General features: G+C 51.0%; 2 protein-coding genes across 3 annotated transcripts; one reads left to right on the top strand and one right to left on the bottom strand.

The window, feature by feature from the left end:
* Positions 1-739: 739 nt before the first annotated feature.
* On the top strand, positions 740-1,697 carry DPM3 (dolichyl-phosphate mannosyltransferase subunit 3, regulatory). Its single transcript, XM_028710993.2, has 2 exons — positions 740-833; positions 1,316-1,697. Exon 2 carries the CDS (start codon positions 1,324-1,326, stop codon positions 1,603-1,605), a length of 282 nt encoding a protein of 93 aa, XP_028566826.2. The 5' UTR covers positions 740-833; positions 1,316-1,323; the 3' UTR covers positions 1,606-1,697.
* A 4,715-nt stretch (positions 1,698-6,412) lies between these two features.
* SLC50A1 (solute carrier family 50 member 1) lies at positions 6,413-16,700 on the bottom strand. 2 transcript variants are annotated; one of them, XM_028710714.2, is made up of 6 exons: positions 16,474-16,700; positions 15,529-15,606; positions 13,254-13,377; positions 11,076-11,237; positions 8,023-8,142; positions 6,413-7,543 (listed from the first exon to the last, which is right to left on the bottom strand). In XM_028710714.2, the coding sequence occupies exons 1-6, from the start codon at positions 16,545-16,547 to the stop codon at positions 7,442-7,444; spliced, it is 660 nt and encodes a 219-aa protein (XP_028566547.2). In that variant the 5' UTR covers positions 16,548-16,700; the 3' UTR covers positions 6,413-7,441. The 2 variants fall into 2 exon arrangements, with proteins under 2 accessions (XP_028566547.2, XP_028566548.2); XM_028710715.2 differs by lacking the exon at positions 16,474-16,700 and adding an exon at positions 16,194-16,342.
* Between the last annotated feature and the right edge of the window lie 668 nt (positions 16,701-17,368).

Here is a 17,368-nt window from a genome sequence, read left to right as displayed (position 1 = left end):
CCGGAACCTTCCCACATTCTTCTTCTTTGAATGACCCCCAGGTTCCAGGACTTTATTACAAGAGAGAAAGCGGTGCAGCGGATTTCTCCATCGACTTTCCCCCAGCCTGGATAGCTCTGTTGGTTAGAGCTTTGTGCTGATAACACCAAGGCTGCAGGTTCACACAGCTGCATATTCCTGCATTGCAGGGGGTTGGGCTGGACGACCCTCAGGATCCCTTCCAACCCGTACGGTTCTATGATTTTATATCCCAGTATGATGCCTCTTCCCCGCCCCGAGTCGCCTTTTCTCTACCCTAAAAAGCCTCAAATGTTGTGAATTTCCCTCACAGGGGAGTTGCTCCAGTCCCTGGATCATTAGGGGCGCCCCCGTTTTCTCAACCTTTTCCAGCTCCGCAACATCCCTCGCCCCAAGAGGGCATCCCCTCCCGTCCCGAGTGCGTATCACGCGACTGCAACGCGTTAATACTCTGCACATGCTCAGGGGCGCCCTTTTTATCTACCTATCTACCTAAGGCTGGAGAAAAGGAAACTCCGGGACGGGAGGGGAGGAGCCCTATTAAGCCCGGGAGAAGTTTATGAAGTTTTGCTGGGGACGGAATTACGAACTAAAGAAAGAGGTTTCCAAACGACGAAGGATGGGGTGGGGAGAGAGAATAAACTACAACTCCCAGAATGCACCGCGGCGCGCAGCCTAATGCCTGGCTCCCGGAGGCGGCGGTGATTGGCTGGAAGGGGAGAAGGCGTCACCCCGCGCGCGACGCGCACAGGAACCCAGCGCAAGAGCAGAACCCCGAATACAGCGGCGCTGCTGACCAGGAAGGAAATTTCCAGGTGGGAATTCCAGCCTAGGAGAGGAAATTGACAGTTGGTGGGGGGAGATGGGCAATTGTTGCAGGAATCTGGGAGGATTGCATTGGAGAAATCATAGCATTTACCCCATTCCTTATTTTAAATGCATAGGAAGCACGCTTGGGACTGCCAACTTTACTCTCTTGCAGGACTCCTGTGCCTTTCCTACGAGAGTGGGGAGCCATTAGTGTTCCTCACTTCGTCTCTCCACTGTCCATTCATCACGGATTAAGCCTGCGGCCAAATGGATGCCTTGTCTGTGGATTTGAGGCAGTGTGGCGTAGTGGGTAGAGTGGGAGGGACAAGGGTTTACCAGCCAAGCAAAGCAGGGTGCAAAGCGGGATTGGCGAGGGGTGTGGCTTGCAGAAGGTCCCGCAGGGCCAGGCAGAGAAGTCTGGAGGGCCGCACAGCCCAGAGGTCCCCTACTCTTGCTCCCGAGCGCTGACACATCTCCTCTTCTCTAGGCTCGGCCATGACGAAACTCCTGCAGTGGCTCTGGACTCTGTCTATCCTGGGCGCCGTCTGGGCGGCTCTCACTCTCAACCTTTTGGGGCTCGACCCGCTGCCCCCAGCCTGGCACCAAGTGCTGTGGCCCCTGCCCACCTACCTGCTGGTGGCCTTTGGCTGCTACTCGCTGGGCGTCGTCGGGTACCGCTTGGCCACCTTCAACGACTGCGAGGAGGCGGCGAGAGAGTTGCAGGAGCAGATCCGAGAGGCCCGGGAAGACCTCTCCCGCCGCGGACTGCAGTTCTGACCCTCCCTGAGGCAAGGACATGAGCACAGCACCCCGATGGAAAGAAGCACCCCGTCTGGAGCAATAAATAAAATTTCAGAGAACATGACTGAGCTCTTTGGTGGCCTGGTGGTGGATTTTTAAAAGAATCGAATCTGCTGGGAGTGGATTGCCTAGGTGCCGGTGCGAGGCAAAAGATTGTGAACCAGTGTCTCCTATATTACACATTTTCCCCCCTGAATTGTAGAATATACACTGCCCTATTTTCAGCATTAGCAGAAGCTGGTGGGTTCTCTACTCCCCAGCACTGGCACATTGGGGCTCCTGAGATGAAGAGAATCTGATTTGTGTTTTTCAACAGAGGCAGTGATGGCTCCCTCAGACTAGCTGGGAATAGCTGGGCTAGATTGGTTAGCTGAACTGAAGCAGGTGAGAGAAAAGCACTTTGCACGTGCTCAGGAGAACTCTCAGTGGTGTGTGTGGGTGTTGTGGTTTTTTTAAAAGCACCTTGTGTTTCAGGACTGACATGTAAAGAGAGCCAGTGGTGGCGTAGCAATTAAGAGACTAGGACCAGGGAGACGGGTTCAAATGCCCACTTGGCCACAAAGCTCACTGGGTGACCTTGGACCAGTCACTGCCACTTGGCCTAGCCTACCTCACAGGGTTGTTTAAGGGATTTGGGGAGCGGGGAAACCATGTATGCCACCTTGAGCTTCTTGGAGGAAAAGGTGGGATATAATAAATGAAATCAATCAATCAATCAATCAAGATATCCCCAACCTGATCTCTGATACACACGGTGGCTCCGCATGTGCCTTTAGGGTAGGGTGGTTGTGGAAATTTTCCTTCTGCCTTATAACTGGATCCCAAAATGGCCTAGTTTCTGTGCAAACTTGAGGCTTTGTCGTTGGCACCGTAACTTTGGAAGACTGTTCCTGTTGAAATCAGGAAGGTGCTTGGAATCCTGATATTTTGTCACCTGCTGAAAACATTTCTGTTCTGCCAGGTATTTTTAGATAATTAATTTGATTCAGTGTGGGACGTTTGGCCTGCATTTTATGATTTCATAATTCCATGGTCTTTTTAACGCTTTTCTCATACGCTGCCACGATACAGTTTTGCACGAGTCGTCAGTTCAGAAAGTTTCCTAAAAATGGGGCAAATAGAACCTCCTGGTTCAGGGGCAGTATACCCTGCTGAATAGAAAATATCAAGGAGGGTGAATGGGGAGGCAGCGCTGTTGCTACTGTGCCTGCTTGTGAGCTTCTTTATAAGTTTTGGATTGGCTGCTGAAAAGGGATTATGGCTGTGGAGGAACAGGGAGGGAGGGTCTTGACCAGGGGTCAGCAACCTTTTTCAGCTGTGGGCCGGTCCACCGACCATCAGACCTTGTGGGGGGCTGGACTATATTTTTTTGGGGGGGGGGAACGAATTCCTATGCCCAACAAATAACCCAGAGATGCATTTTAAATAAAAGGACACATTCTACTCATGTAAAAACACGCTGATTCCCAGACCATCTGCAGGCCGGACTGAGGAGGCGATTGGGCTGGATCTGGCCCCCGGGCCTTAGGTTGCCTACCCCTGGTCTTGACTTAAGACCAAACAGTTTTCCTGGAAGCATCTGATCGAGGGCTGTGGAAACAGGTTGCTGGTTTGATCCAGCAAGGCTTCTTCCTGTGGCTTTACAACTATTTCTCAAGCATCAGGTTGCATCCTAATTTCTACTCAAAAGTTGTTGACATCTGTCTGCCTTGAGAGACAATGGGAGTCAAACCGCTGAATTAGCAGCACCAAAGCGACTTCCTTGGGGCGCAAGCCTGGGCCGTGTGTCTGGAGCAGGGGTCAGGAAACTTTTCCAGCAGGGGGCCGGTCCACTGTCCCTCAGACCTTGCGGGGGGCCAGACTATAAGCCACCCCCGACTCTCCCCTCCCTTCCCCACAGCACCGGATGAGCCCCAGTGGCTGCTTACCTGTGTCTTGCGAGCGGCGGGGGCTGGCGGTGTGGGACGATGAGCGGCACGCGAAAAGGCTCCGGAGAGGGGCTGCTTAAAATGGCGGCCGCTCGAGCGCTGCTGCTGCTGCTGCTGGCACCAACAAAGTCCAGTCCCCTTCCTCCTCTAGGCAGGGCAAGGAGAATCCAGGAGGAGGGAGGGAGGAGGAGGCGCTGTCGCCACCGCCGAGGGAGGGAGAGGGAAAGAATGAGCGTGCTGGCGATCCACACGGCGATTCCTGGACCGTCAGGCAATTGGGCCTGATCTGGCCCACAGACCTTAGTTTGCCAACCCATGGTCTGGAGGCTCTGAGCTGCCACACAACAAGATCCCCCCCCCCCCCCCAGCCTCGAAGGTGTGGTCCAAAGGTAAGCAGAGCAAGATGTTTGGCACCAGCTTGGGTGCAGGAGATGCCAGAAGGAGGCATACAAGGTGCCACCCAACTGTCTTACGGACTCTGCTCCTTAAGTTTACTCCTTAGCCTTTTCTTCTCCCGAAGATACCCTGCAAGGCAGCAGAACAACTGTAATCAAGTTTTTAAAATATGGAATGATAGGAATCAAAGGCTTGGAGCAGAAAGGGATCCTTTAAAATTGTGCTGAAGCGAAGGTTTCAAAGCCAAGTTGAAGCTGTTTCAGAGCAGATCCATTGGGATGTAGCCCCCCCCCCCCCCGAGTCAGCCATGCCCATCAACTTCAGTGGGTTTACTCTTGGGTATCCAATGTTCAATACAACCCACTATTTCTTTCCTGGACTCTATAGTCTGCAAAAGAATCCTGTGTGACTCAGAAGCTTGCAACCTCTACCCAAAATGCTAGTTGACCCAATTTCTCTTTCAAGTTATCCTCTCTCCATGGTTGCATTTCTTGTTCCACGGTGCCAAACGCAGCCCCCGAGGCCGCGATCGTCCAGAACAGCCTGCCCTGTGCGTCAGGCGAGCTTCTGCCATAAACCAGGACCTCCCCGTCCTCCTGGCCCTGCCAGGTCTCTCCTTGTTCCAAAGCCAGGATTTTCTAGATTTTTAAAATTAGCACCTGCACAGCTGGCGTGGCAAAGTGAGTTGGATAATTAGCAGGAGCGAACTAATGACTGGCTTCCGGGGATATCGGTGGCTTCCAGGACTGGGAAGGTGTGGTGAGTTTTTCCCTAGAGTACAGCACACTTGATATATTCTGAGGCGGCTGGTCACGGCGCTTGGCCTTAAAATCTTGGCTCCTGAATCACAAAAACCTGTTGGCGAGGGAGGCGCACTCTGCACGCGAACAGAGGCATGGCGCTGCTGTGAACCACAGGACAGCTCGGGGATTAGAAATGGGTTCAAGCTCCCAGAGAGAATTACGAACGCTTCTGCAATCAGCCCGTTTTGGGGCGGGAGACAGAGACGTTCAAAGGGGGGACACCCCACCCCACAAGTTCCCTAAGGAAGAAGACGCTCTTGCATAGCACGTCAAGACAGCTTGTGCAGGAGAACTTCCTGCTGGGTGGTGGACGCAAGAGTCCTCATAAGGGAGCTGTTCCTGAAGGAAGAACTGTGAGGGGAGAGACTTCATCAGGCAAGGCCTCCTTCCACCTGCCTTGCTCCACCCTCTAGTCTCTGCTTCTCAAAGTGTATTGTATTGTTTTATGTACTGTGGCTTGTCGTTGTTTTATTGATTATAGATATAATTTATTGTAACAGTTGAGTGGATTTCTGTTTAACTTTTATATGTTGATATTATTTTATATTATTCTAATGCCGCCCTGAGCCCAGCCTTGGCTGGGGAGGGCGGGGTATAAATAAATAAATAAATTATTATTATTATTATTATTATTATTATTATTATTATTATTGATTGTTGAATGTTACTTTTTTGATGTAGGTTGCCTATTTTAAAGTTATGTTTTATTATCACATTTCTGTATTGCATTAGATTGTTATAAGATATACATTTTTTGTTTCTTCAGCTTGTAAACCGCCTTGAGTATTGTTAGAAAGATGGTATACAAATTAAAAATGATGATGATGATGAAGAGAGAAGCAGGGCCGTTCCACCAGCTTTGCGGAAAGGGCACTCCTACCCCTGGGCTCTTTCTGTGCCAGCCAGTCATTATGTATGAACTGCTATCTGAGAGTTGGCGCCTGAGTTTGCTTTCTTTCCTCTTCCCTCCCTGATATTCTTTCCTCTTTTGCTGTTTTTCAGGTTGTAAGCCTGTGGGGAAGGACTGCCTTGTTTTAACTGATGTAAGCCACTCTGGGAGTCCTTTTGGCTGAGAAGCAGGGGACCAAATTAACTGAATTGTCAATAAACAAACCAAATGAAGAGCCCTGTTGGACCAGGCCAAAGGCTCGAATAGTCCAGCTTCCTGTTTCTTATAGTGGTCAATTAGATGCTTCCAGGGAAGCCAACTGCCCTCTCTGGGATAAAAGAAAGGACTGGGATCTTTACTTCTAGGGGGCGGTAGCTCGGTGGCAGAGCATCTGCTTTGCATGCAGGAGGTTCCAGGTTCGATTCCCGGCATCTCCTGGGAAAAGACCCCTTGCCTGAAACCCTGGAGAGCTGCTGCCAGTCAGTGTAGACAATACTGAGTTATGTGGACCAATGAGCTAGGCAGCTTCTCATGTTCCTATTGCAATCAACCCATGAGGACTAGAACCTTACTTTATCTCTAGGAAAGAGCCACAGTTCAGTGGCAGAGCACCCGGTTGGCAGAGAGAGAGACTCCCTTGCCTGAAACCCTGGAGAGCAGCTGCCAGTCAGTGTAGTCAATACTGAGCTACATGGACAGCTGGCCTGACTCGGTATAATGGCAGCTTCCTCGATTCCTACACAGAAAGAAGGAGGATGCAAGGCGCGTTCTCCTCCCAGAAAACAACCTGGTTTATTACAAGGCACTTCGTGTGGAAAGTCACAGCTTCTTAGGAAAGTCCTCTTGTGGAGCTCAGAGCCGAGCAATCGCTCCAGAGACGGGGGCAAGAAGACAGGGGCGGAGGGGGTGTTTGTGGGGCAGTGAGACGAAGGGGAAAGCAGGGGGAGAGAACTTGGTCAAAAGGCACTCCCAGGGGATGGAGGCGGAAACTGTGGCATCCTCACTGCTCAGGCGGCAGAAACAGTTGTCCGCAGAACGGGGGGAGAAAGTCGCCTTCTGGAAGTAATGCATTAAAGCGAGGAGACCCCCAACATTTTCTTTTTGGGGAGCAGGGGGGTCTCCACTTTTACACCTCCTAGGCCTAGGGTGAAGAACGTGGGTGGCTAGTTAGGATGCTCCTGGACCCCAACTCCCATCAGCTCCAGCCAATGGTGAGGCATGATGGGAGTTGTAGTTCAACAATGTTCCAGGACTCCAGCTCCCGTCAGCCAGCATGGCCAATGGGCAGGGATGATGGGAGTTGTAGTTCAACAATGTTCCAGGACTCCAGCTCCCATCAGCCAGCACGGCCGATGTGCAAGGGATGATGGGAGATGTAGCTCAACAATGTTCACAGACTCCCGTTCCCATCAGCCCCTAACCAGCACAGTCAGTGGGCAGGGATGATGGAAGTTGCAGTTCAACAATGTTCCAGGACTCCAGCTCCCATCAGCTAGCACGGCCAATGGGCAGGGATGATGGGAGTTGTAGTCCAGCAGCACCCGGCGGGCCACTGTTGTACCCTGGAAAAGCAGCAGGCCTCTGGCTCCCTGGTTTTCAGTCTGCACCATACAGCCCAAGATGGAGGAGGAATTAATTGTTCCTGCCACGGAGTCCACTTGCACAGTCCGGATGGTCGGGGGGGGGGCTCCTGAGGGTGCAAGGAGAGCTGGGACGCAGCAGCCACACCCAGCGAAACTCAGCGCTTCTCCCCCTTCCTTGGCCAAGGGCGGTCATAAAACCCATCCCCTGGGTCCTCAGGCCTGCAGCGACTTGTAGGTTTTGTTGAGGTCCGGAGGGAAGCGCCAAAAGAGCCAGAACCGGATGAGGCTGGTGGCTATGCCTGGCACGTTGGGGACCTGGAAGAGGCAGAAAGGAGGTCAGTGGCAGACCATCTGCTTTGCTTGCAGAAAGTCCCCAATGGCACCTCTCCAGGCGGGCGGCTGGGAGAGATACCCCTGCCTGAAACCCTGGAGAGATGCTGCCAGTCAGTGCAGACAACACTGCGCTCGGTGGACTCAAAAATCTGACAGGCAGCATCTGAAAATCTCTTAACCCGGGAGGGAGATATGGGGAGGAACGAGGTGAAGGGCAAACAGGAGAAGGGGGGGTGGGAGAGAGAAAAACCAATTAAAAAAAATCCATTTGCATCACCACCACCCGCTCTCATGATCCTCTCTGCCGAGGGTGGTTTACTGGCCTCTCCGTTTAGTTAATTAAAATCAATGCCGCATGATTTATCAGAGGGCAGAGGCGGGGGCACAACCGTTCAACGGACACTGCTGTGGCCACCTCCTCGTGCACAAAAATCGGGCGCACACAAACGTGCGCTGCTCACCGCGATGTAAACATCCTGAAGCAGAATCCCATACAAGGTCCAGGAGGCAGAAGCCAGGAAGGTTGTGACCGTCAGCGGAAAGGAGAGGCACTGCGTGGAGCGGCTCGTCACGATCTTGGCCTGCGAAAACGCAAAGAATTGTCCGGTCCAGAGGTGTCAGAACCAATAATAATAATAATAATAACAATTATTATTTATTAGTTATACCCCGCCCATCTGGCTGGGTTTCCCCAGCCACTCTGGGCGGCTTGCAATCGAATATTAAAAACAATACAGCGTCAGACATTAAAAACTTCCCTAAACAGGGCCACCTTCAGTTGTCTTTTAGAAGTAAAATACAATCTACCTCAGGTTAAGTACTTAATTCGTTCCGGAGGTCCGTACTTAACCTGAAACTGTTCTTAACCTGAAGCACCACTTTAGCTAATGGAGCCTCCTGCTGCTGCTGCGCCGCCAGAGCACGATTTCTGTTCTCACCCTGAAGGGAAGTTCTTAACCTGAAGCACTATTTCTGGGTTAGCGGAGTCTGTAACCTGAAGCGTCTGTAACCTGAAGCGTATGTAACCTGAAGTACCACTGTAGTTGTTTATTGCCTTGACATTTGGTGGAAGGGAGTTCCACAGGGCAGGTGCCACTACCGAAAAGGCCCTCCGCCTGGTTCCCTGTAACCTCACTTCTTGCAGCAAGGGAACCGCCAGAAGGCCCTCGGAGCTGGACCTCAGTGTCCGGGCAGAATGATGGGGGTGGAGACGCTCCTTCAGGTATACTGGGCCGAGGCCGTTTAGGGCTTTAGAGGTCAGCACCAACACTTTGAATTGTGCTCGGACCATAAGGACCGAAGCCGAGCTTGGCTGCTGGACCTGACCCCCAATCCCACCTGGGCCCACCATCCCAGTCTCGCAGTGGCCAACCAGATGCCCCGATGGGAAACCTGCCAGCAGGACCTGAAAGTGCCAGGTTCGATCCCTAGGTAGGGCTGGTGCGGAACCTGAAATCCTGGTAAGACGGAAAACCCGCTAGACGAAAGGGTTTTCCGTTTGCGATGCGCTTCGCAAGACGAATTTCCCTATGGGCTTGCTTCACAAGACGAAAACGTCTTGCGAATCTCGCCATTTCCCCCCCGCTTCCCCCCCCTTTTTCTAAGCTGCTAAGCCGCTAATAGCCTTTTAGCAGCTAAGCCGCTAATAGCGCTAATCCGCTTAGCCGCTAATGGGGTTGCTTCGCAAGACGAAAAAACCGCTAGACGAAGAGAATCGCGGAACGGATTCTTTTCGTCTTGCGAGGCACCACTGTGTGTGTGTGTGTGTGTGTGTGTGTGTGTGTATACACACACACACACACACACACACACACACACACACACCCTGCCCATCTGGCTGGGTTTCCCCAGCCACTAAGAGATATATGGACCAATAGACTCGATATAAGGCAGCTTCTTATGTATCAGGTGTGACTCTTCCCTTTATGCGGCAGGTGATATTCCTGTCAGACACACACACACACACACACACACACACACACACATGCATCCCCCATGCAGGCAGGCAATTGGTATTTAAGGAAAGATTTTCACCAGGAAAAAGCTCTCATGGAGATGGTACAGCAGGGATGGTGGCCTGGAGCCGGGTTTCCCAAACCTGGGTCTCTAGCTTGTTTTTGGGACTACAATTCCCATCATCTCTGACCACTAGTTCTGCTAAGCAAGAGGTGATGGGAGTCGTAGTCCAACAACAGCTGGCGATCTAGTTTGGGAAAAGTCATGCAGGCCAGAAAAAGAAAAAGAAAACCTCTTAAAGGCTGAATTTGGCCCACAGGCCTTAGTTCCTCTCAGATCCCTGTACCAAACCACACTTCCCAGTTCCACGTGAACTGGGACCAGTGTGTTCGTTCAACAACCCGAGTCCTGCAACTGATCCTGTTTCTCGGGATCACGAATGCTCACTCTCTCTTTCTCTCCCTCTGAACAAGGACATTTCCTTTTCACCTTAAGAAAACAATAATAATGAAGGACTTGCCACGCCGCCACTTGGCAGGCAGGCCTGGCTTCCGGAAGATTCCGGTCCTGCCGTTGTCTCATCACAGGAAAAGGCACTGGCCTCGCTAGACACCTGAGCTGTGGTGCGCAAATGTTTTGGATGGCTAAGCAGGGTGGGGATGGGATCGGGGCCAAAGCGGAGAGTTACGCAACACAGGATGAAGCCACAGGGATGACTAGGCCTGATAGGGCTATGCCATCTGAGGGCAGGCACTTATTTAGTCGTAAATTCACCCATCTTATTCATTTCTTTTTTAACAAACCAACAACACCCTTAATCCGTTTATATCCTAGCCCTTCCAAATAACAGTTTCCAGGATGCTATATTTAATTGGTCAGCTGAATGACCAGAGGGCGGGCACACTTCAGACTTGGGGGTCAAATGTGGCCCTCTAAACCTTCCTATCTGGCCCTTGGAACTCTCACCAGGCCACGCCTGCTTTGCAGCCTCCTGGGGTGTTTTTTTCCTTGGCAAAAATGTGCCCTTGAAACTCTGTTCAGGCCTCTTGGCTTGCCTGGGTAGAAAAAAACCCAAACACTTGAAAATGTACGCTTGGGAAACATACAGTGTGCCAGCAGCAAACTTGAGTTCCCATTAACAATTTCAAATCAGCCCTTTTTTTAAAACTTGGGGATTTTAAATGATGGTTTTGAATTGCCTTGATTTAAAACGGGTTCACCCTGAAAAGCGTAGAGCAAGAGAACCAAAACGGCCATTGAGGCATCTGGTCGGCCGTCATGTGAGAACTGAACTATTATGGGCCTTGGGCCTGGTCCAGCAACCAATCTCTTTCTTATATGGTCTTAGGTTCACACGGTGCCTGTGGAACTCACTCCCACAAGACGGCCGCCCACTTGGATGGCTTGAGAAGGGGCCCGGAAGATTCCAGTAGGAAACGGGAATATCAGTGGCTATTGGCCACAATGGCTGCATCCTGTCAGCTCTGTCGAGAGGGCAATATTACTCCTGTATGCTAGTTTATGAGAATGGCAATCTTTTTTTTCCGTTTTTGCATACCAGGTCAGCTAGTGGCGAGAGGTACATGGTGATGGTGAAGAGGCTGCAGAAGAGACCCAGGCGCGTCAGGCGCACGGAAACATCCGGAACCAGCAGGTTGAAGTAGCCATAGCCGAGGAGGAGCACTGCCAATAAGCCCATGGTCTTCAACAGCACAGACCGCTAGACGAGGGAAGAGAAAAGGAGGTGGTTATTTGGAATCAACAACACTCATGATTTAAACTTCTACTCCATTTATTATTATTTAAATAATTCCTTATTTAAACCAAGGATGGGACACAGATAGCCCTTCAGACACTGCTAGCCTACAACTCCCATCATGCCAAACCACGGATCCTACTGGTTGGGGCTGATGAAAGCTCGAATCTAACCATTAGGCTGCCCATCCCGGACTTCTACATAAGATCGGGAACCTGTTTTCTCACTCCCATCTGCACCATGTGCTTAAAATATGGTTACCAGATGTCCCCATTTCCCAGGGACAGTCCCCAGATTTACAAATCTGTCCCCGGACAAAATCCGTCCCCGGATTTCATTTAATGTCCCCGGATTTATATTTAAATGTTGTAGATTTATTAGTAGGGCATGAATGTTGTTGGTTCAACGGCACAAGACATCATATGGGGACTTCCGGCGAGGCAAAATGGCGGGCGCCGCAGCAGCGAGCAGCTCCTGAAGCCAGCCAGAGCCAACTGCGATACCAGGCTGGCTCCGTGGAGACTGCCGCTGCCGTGGGGGAACCAGGGACACCCGGCGCGTCAACTGGGGGGGGGGACCGCTGACACGCCCCCCACAACCCAAATCGAGCCAGGAGCGAAGAGTGCCCAGCCACCCAGCCAACTGCCCAGCGACGCTCTGGGGCCAGGAAAACCCTGGAGCCGATGCAGGGAGAAGGAGGAGAGGAGAAGGAGAAGGAAGAGAGAGGAAGAGGAAGGAGAAAAAAGAGGGGAGCCCTGCCGCCACCGCTGAGGAGGAGAGGTAGGAGAGCACCGGGAGGGCAAGGACACGTGGCCAAGCCCAGGCCCAACCCAAGCTTACTCCACAGTGGCTAGCACTCCAAGAGAGCAGGCTGGGACACAGAGGAAGGCCATGCGACAGAGAAGACCACAGAAGAGAAGATATTGCTTCTTTTTTGGAAAAATAACTAATTTTTAAAATATTTTTTTTCTCTTTGTTTTAAAAAAGTGTCCCCGGATTCTTTGAAAAAAATCTGGTAACCTTAACTTAAAAGTAGTAGCATAACCACCTTAAGCACTCATGGCTCTCTCCAGGGAAGTTATGCTTGGAACCATCACCAGTTATTTTTAAGGATCGGGTAAAAAAATGTTTCTTTTCAGCCAGGCTTTAAATTAGCAAATTTTATACAGTATATTGTGGCGTATTTTAGTATTGTGTTAGACCACCTTTGATGTCTATGCACGTTGTTAGCTTTCATTATCTTTTCATAGAATCATAGAATTGTAAGGGACCATTTAGTCGAACCCCCCCGCAATGCAAGAATATTTTTGCCCAGCGCAAGGCTCGAACCCATGACCTTGAGTCTTCATGCGCTGCCAGCCAAGCTGTATTTTAGCTTGGTTTCAATTTTTCGTATTCTACTGGCAGCTGCTATGAGTTTATTTTTTCGCCAGAAAAGTGACTTAAGAAGTGCAATGAATAATAATTATATACATTATGCACATTAAATATATACATTAAAAAAATCATGCAAGGCACTTGGTTGTTAAAACGCTGATTTTGTGTGTGTAATACAGAAGTCTCCCTCCATCCTTCCGCCGTGCCCTGCAAATGACCCAGGGATAGTAAGTCAGGCGTGGCTGGAGCACTATGGAAAATTTATGGCCCATCAAAACGTGGCCTGTTGTTGATTCAAGATACCAGCCCTCTTGAGTCAACAGCCTCTGAATGTAGGCTTGAGGGTGCCAGGAAAGAGCCAATTGGAGCGCTCGTTACAAAACGGCACATGGTACAGGCTTCCTGGGACTGTACCACTTGAGCAGGTGCAGGGGTCTCGAGCCAGGAAAGTCCTCCCCGTGTGTAAAAAGCTAGCATCTTAGGGAGAAAGGGTTCAGGCCTTCCAGAAAGCAGGATGCTGGACCAAATGGGCCTTTGGCCTGATCCTGCAGGGCTCTTCCAATGTGGTTAACCTGTCTGATTTTGGCCACATTCCCCACCCACCTTCTCGGAGCTGAAGTAGAAGTAGACCAGGATGTAGAGAGTCTGCAACGTCACGCCCACCGCGTTGACGAGGATGAGAGTCCAGTCTCCCTTCAGGAAGCCGTAACTCAGCCAGCTCAAATTACTGAGGGGGAAAGAGAAGGTAAAAGTTGTTGCTTTTAACGAGGACAGCCATTCCGGTAACTCCAGATCACACAGTGTAGCCGGCACAGGATGTACCTCAGAAGGGGTCTGGGTGCCAAAAGAACTGCATCTCTGCTAATAGCCATATCACAATTATGTACAGTGGTGCCTCGCAAGACGAAAATAATCCGTTCCGCGATTCTCTTCGTCTGGCGGTTTTTTCGTCTTGCGAAGCAACCCTATTAGCGGATTAGCGCTATTAGTGGTTTAGCGGCTATTAAAGGCTTAGCGGCGTAGCTGCTAAAAGGCTATTAGGGGCTTAGCGGCTTAGAAAAAGGGGGGGGGGAGCGAGAAAAAAATTGCAAGATTCGCAAGACGTTTTCGTCTTGCAAAGCAAGCCCATAGGGAAAAACGTCTTGCGAAGCAACTCAAAAACGGAAAACCCTTTCGTCTAGCGGGTTTTTCGTCTTGCGAGGCATTCGTCTTGCGGGGCACCACTGTACACCCAGAGCTCAAGTTAGCCTGCAGCAGAATCATGGCCTAAGCTACCAGGTGCAAGATCTCTGCATCCCAAGAACCTCAGGCTGCATTTGTAAGATGTCAAGTCTCTAGTCCTTATGGGCAAAGCCGGCCAAACAATCGTGCGTACTTTGTAAAAGGGAGGTGGGGTTTCTGTCTGCTGCTCTTTGAATTACAGCACAACCCTAACCATGTCTACTCAGATGCAAGTCCTGTTGAATTCAATATTATTCCCAATAGTTGGGGTTAACAATACAGCCGGTGATCATTTTGAGGGCTTGTTGTTTTTAGATGCCCTAAAATAAAATGCATTTTTCAGTATTGTTACGTTGCCTCGGGACATTTTTGTAGTAGATATGCAACAAATGAAGTTAATAATGATGATGATGATGATGATAAAGATAATGTAAGAGGGGAAGAAAAATGTCCATTTCCTATCTTCTGGCAGATTGCTATTATTATTATTATTATTATTATTATTATTATTATTATTATTATCACCATCATCAACATTCAGTGTCTTGCATGAGTAGCAAATCAGAATAAAGTATTTTTAAAAAAAAGTTTTAATGTTACATGGAAAAAAAATACGAGAGACATTGCACATACTTTTGTAAATCAAGAAAATCTTTAATAAAAAAATAATAAAGTATGAATCAATCAAAATAAGAAATCATGCAGCCATAGAAAAATATGCTTTATTCAGGCTGTGGAATCTGGTGCAGAACAATTGCTGGTTTTAGCAGAGCTCACACTACAACCTTGTTTACATCGCCCAGGTTGCAGCTCCAACCCCAAAGGGTAAACCTCTGCACTTGGGCAGACTTGCCTAACGACCACCCAAAGACACGCTGCAGCAGGAGCCCGCTCTGCGCAATCCCAACCAATCAGGGATCACCTATTAAATGCACCTACAGAGGTGTAAAGTAGGGATGGGGAACCTGCAGCCCTATAGGTCATGGGTAGGCAAATTAAGGCCCAGGAGCCGGAGCCGGCCCAATCGCCTTCTAAACCCAACCTGCCGAGGTCCGGGAATCAGCGTGTTTTTACATGAGTAGAATACCGGTATGTCCTTTTCTTTAAAATGCATCTCTGGGTTACTTGTGGGGCCTGCCTGGTGTTTTTACATGCGTAAAATGTGTGCTTTTATTTAAAATGCATCTCTGGGTTATTTGTGGGGCATAGGAATTCGTTCGTTTTTTATTTTGTTTTTCAAAATATAATCCGGCCCCCCACAAGGTCTGGGGGACAGTGGACCAGCCCCCTGCTGAAAAGTTTGCTGACCCCTGGTTTAGAGCATGTTGGACTCCAATTCCCATCAGCCCTTGCAGCCAGCATGGCCAAAGGTCAGGGGTGACGGGAGCCCAGCAGCATTTGGAGCATCACCACGCTCCCCACCCTTGTCCTAGACACAGGTGGTCCCAACCAATCAGGGATCACCTATTAAATGCACCTATAGAGGTATAAAGCAGCGAAGGGGAACCTGCGGCCCTCTAGATCGTGTTGGACACCAATTCCCATCAGCCCCTGCAGCCAGCAGGGATGGTTGGAGGTGGAATCCACCAACGTTTGGAGGACCACAGGTTCCACAACCACGTTAAGCAGAGCTCCCCCAAAGAGTCCCAGGCCATACTTGACATCGGTGGTGAGGAACGGCAGGAACTGGATGTTCTCCACACTCTGGGTTGCAAACATCTGCTTCAGGTCAGACCTGGAGAAGAGGCGAGAGAGGATACCTTGTTATCATGGAGGCTGACGTAGTTCCCCATTTGATTGCAACCAGGCGCCTGTGTGCCCAAAGCTCCATCACCCGTCCCACCGCTCTGCCCCACATCTCTTCACCCCTACGTCGGATCCATCCACGCTCGTTTCCCCCACTCACATACCCAGCTCTGCGCCAGCTGACCCCGTTTTTGTATTCATATTTAAAGCACCCGCAACTGCACCAAAGGATCCTGGGAAACGTTGTTTCCTCTCACGGCGCTACAATTCCCAGCACCCTGAGCAAACTACAGTTCCCAGGATTATTGGGGGGTGTATGTGTGCTCTAACTGTGTATGTAGTCTGTGTTCCCCACACCATCCTTGGTTCTGTCTGCCCCACATCAAAACACACCCCATGCCTTAAGCCACATAAATTATAAGTGTGGCACTGAACCAAAAAGTCGTTGGGAGCGAGAGAAAACACCTGGAATAATAAAGATCTGAACCTGAGCCTCTTGCCCATATATCCTGCTCCATAGCAACCCACTTCCTGGTAGGTCCGCCCCATAAAACTGTTACTGTCAACACCTCTCACCCAGAAACACGTCGCTGGAGCGCTGCCCCACCGCGATACGTGTTACACTCCACGCCACGTCGCATTCACACGTGCACAGGGCGGTATTTCGCTGGGGGAGCCCCACGTGTCTATCTCGGGGGCAGAGCCCGGCACCTGCTGGGGAAGGAGGGCAGGAGATCCACCTCCCCCCTCCATACAGCCCCACATTCCTGACCCAGCCAGAACCCCCCACCCCCCGGCCTTGACGTGTTTTGCCCCCTCCCCACAACCAATGCCCCCCACCACAAAATGCGCTCACAGGCCAGTCCCGAACATGCCCAGGGAGAAGAGCAGGCAGGCCCCCGAGAGCAGCTGCAGCCCCACCGGACCCATCGCCGAGGCCCCGTCCGAGATCGACCCCCGGGGAAAGCCCTGCGGGGAAGCGCTGGCTGCCAGCCTCCCTCCCTCCCGGGCAAACCCCCCGCGATGGGGCGCCCGGCCGCCCTCCTTCCCGCCTCGGCCGGATCCTCCTCGCCCGGACCCGCCTCCCGCTCCGCCCCGCCGCCAAAGCGGCCCCGGCAGCCGCGGCTCCGCCTCGGACGGGGCGGACCCGGCGAAAGGGCGCGGCCTTCAAGGCTTCCCTAAAGGGCAGGAAGGATGGGGCTCAAGCAAAGGGGCTCGTGAATGGCTTGGGAAGGGATCTCAGCCCCTGCACCTTTTTTCTTTATTTCTCCCCCCTCGATTGGGTTTTGAAAGGGAGAGAGAGGTTCTGGGGCTCACACACGAAGGGGAATGGGCTCCAGGGTTCAGTCCCTGCACCTTTTTTCTTTATTTCTCCCCCTCTGTTGGGTTTTGAAAGAGAAAGAAAGGTTCCGGGGCTCACACATGGAGGGTAATGGGCCCCAGGACTCGGCCCCTGCACCTGTTTTCTTTATTTCTCCCCCTATTGGGTTTTGAAAGGGAGAAAGAGGTTCTGGGGCTCACACACGGAGGGGAATGGGCCCCAGGGCTCGGCCCCTGCACCTATTTTCTTTATTTCTCCCCCTATTGGGTTTTGAAAAAGAGCTAGGGGTTCCAGGGCTCACACAGAGAGGGAAATGGACTCCAGGGTTCAGTCCCTGCACCTATTTTATTTTTATTTCCCTATTGGATTTTAAAAGGAAGAGGAGAGGTTAGGGGCCTAAACAAGGGGGGGGGGGTATGTTCAACAACAG

Source organism: Podarcis muralis, chromosome 16 (genome assembly GCF_964188315.1).
Source record: "Podarcis muralis chromosome 16, rPodMur119.hap1.1, whole genome shotgun sequence".
In the NCBI taxonomy this organism is placed as follows: Eukaryota; Metazoa; Chordata; class Lepidosauria; order Squamata; family Lacertidae; genus Podarcis; species Podarcis muralis.
The sequence above is the reverse complement of the archived record's forward strand: the minus strand, read 5'-3'. Positions and strand labels throughout refer to the sequence as shown.

Excerpts from the sequence above, each read along its gene's own strand:
- SLC50A1 (XM_028710714.2), bottom strand. The coding sequence starts at position 16,547 with ATGGGTCCGGTGGGGCTGCAGCTGCTCTCGGGGGCCTGCCTGCTCTTC. Across the intron at positions 15,607-16,473 it reads GGCATGTTCGGGACTGGCCT|GTCTGACCTGAAGCAGATGT; the intron begins GTGAGCGCATTT and ends CCTCTTCTCCAG. Across the intron at positions 11,238-13,253 it reads TCTACTTCAGCTCCGAGAAG|CGGTCTGTGCTGTTGAAGAC; the intron begins GTGGGTGGGGAA and ends TCCCTCGTCTAG.
- DPM3 (XM_028710993.2), top strand. The coding sequence starts at position 1,324 with ATGACGAAACTCCTGCAGTGGCTCTGGACTCTGTCTATCCTGGGCGCC.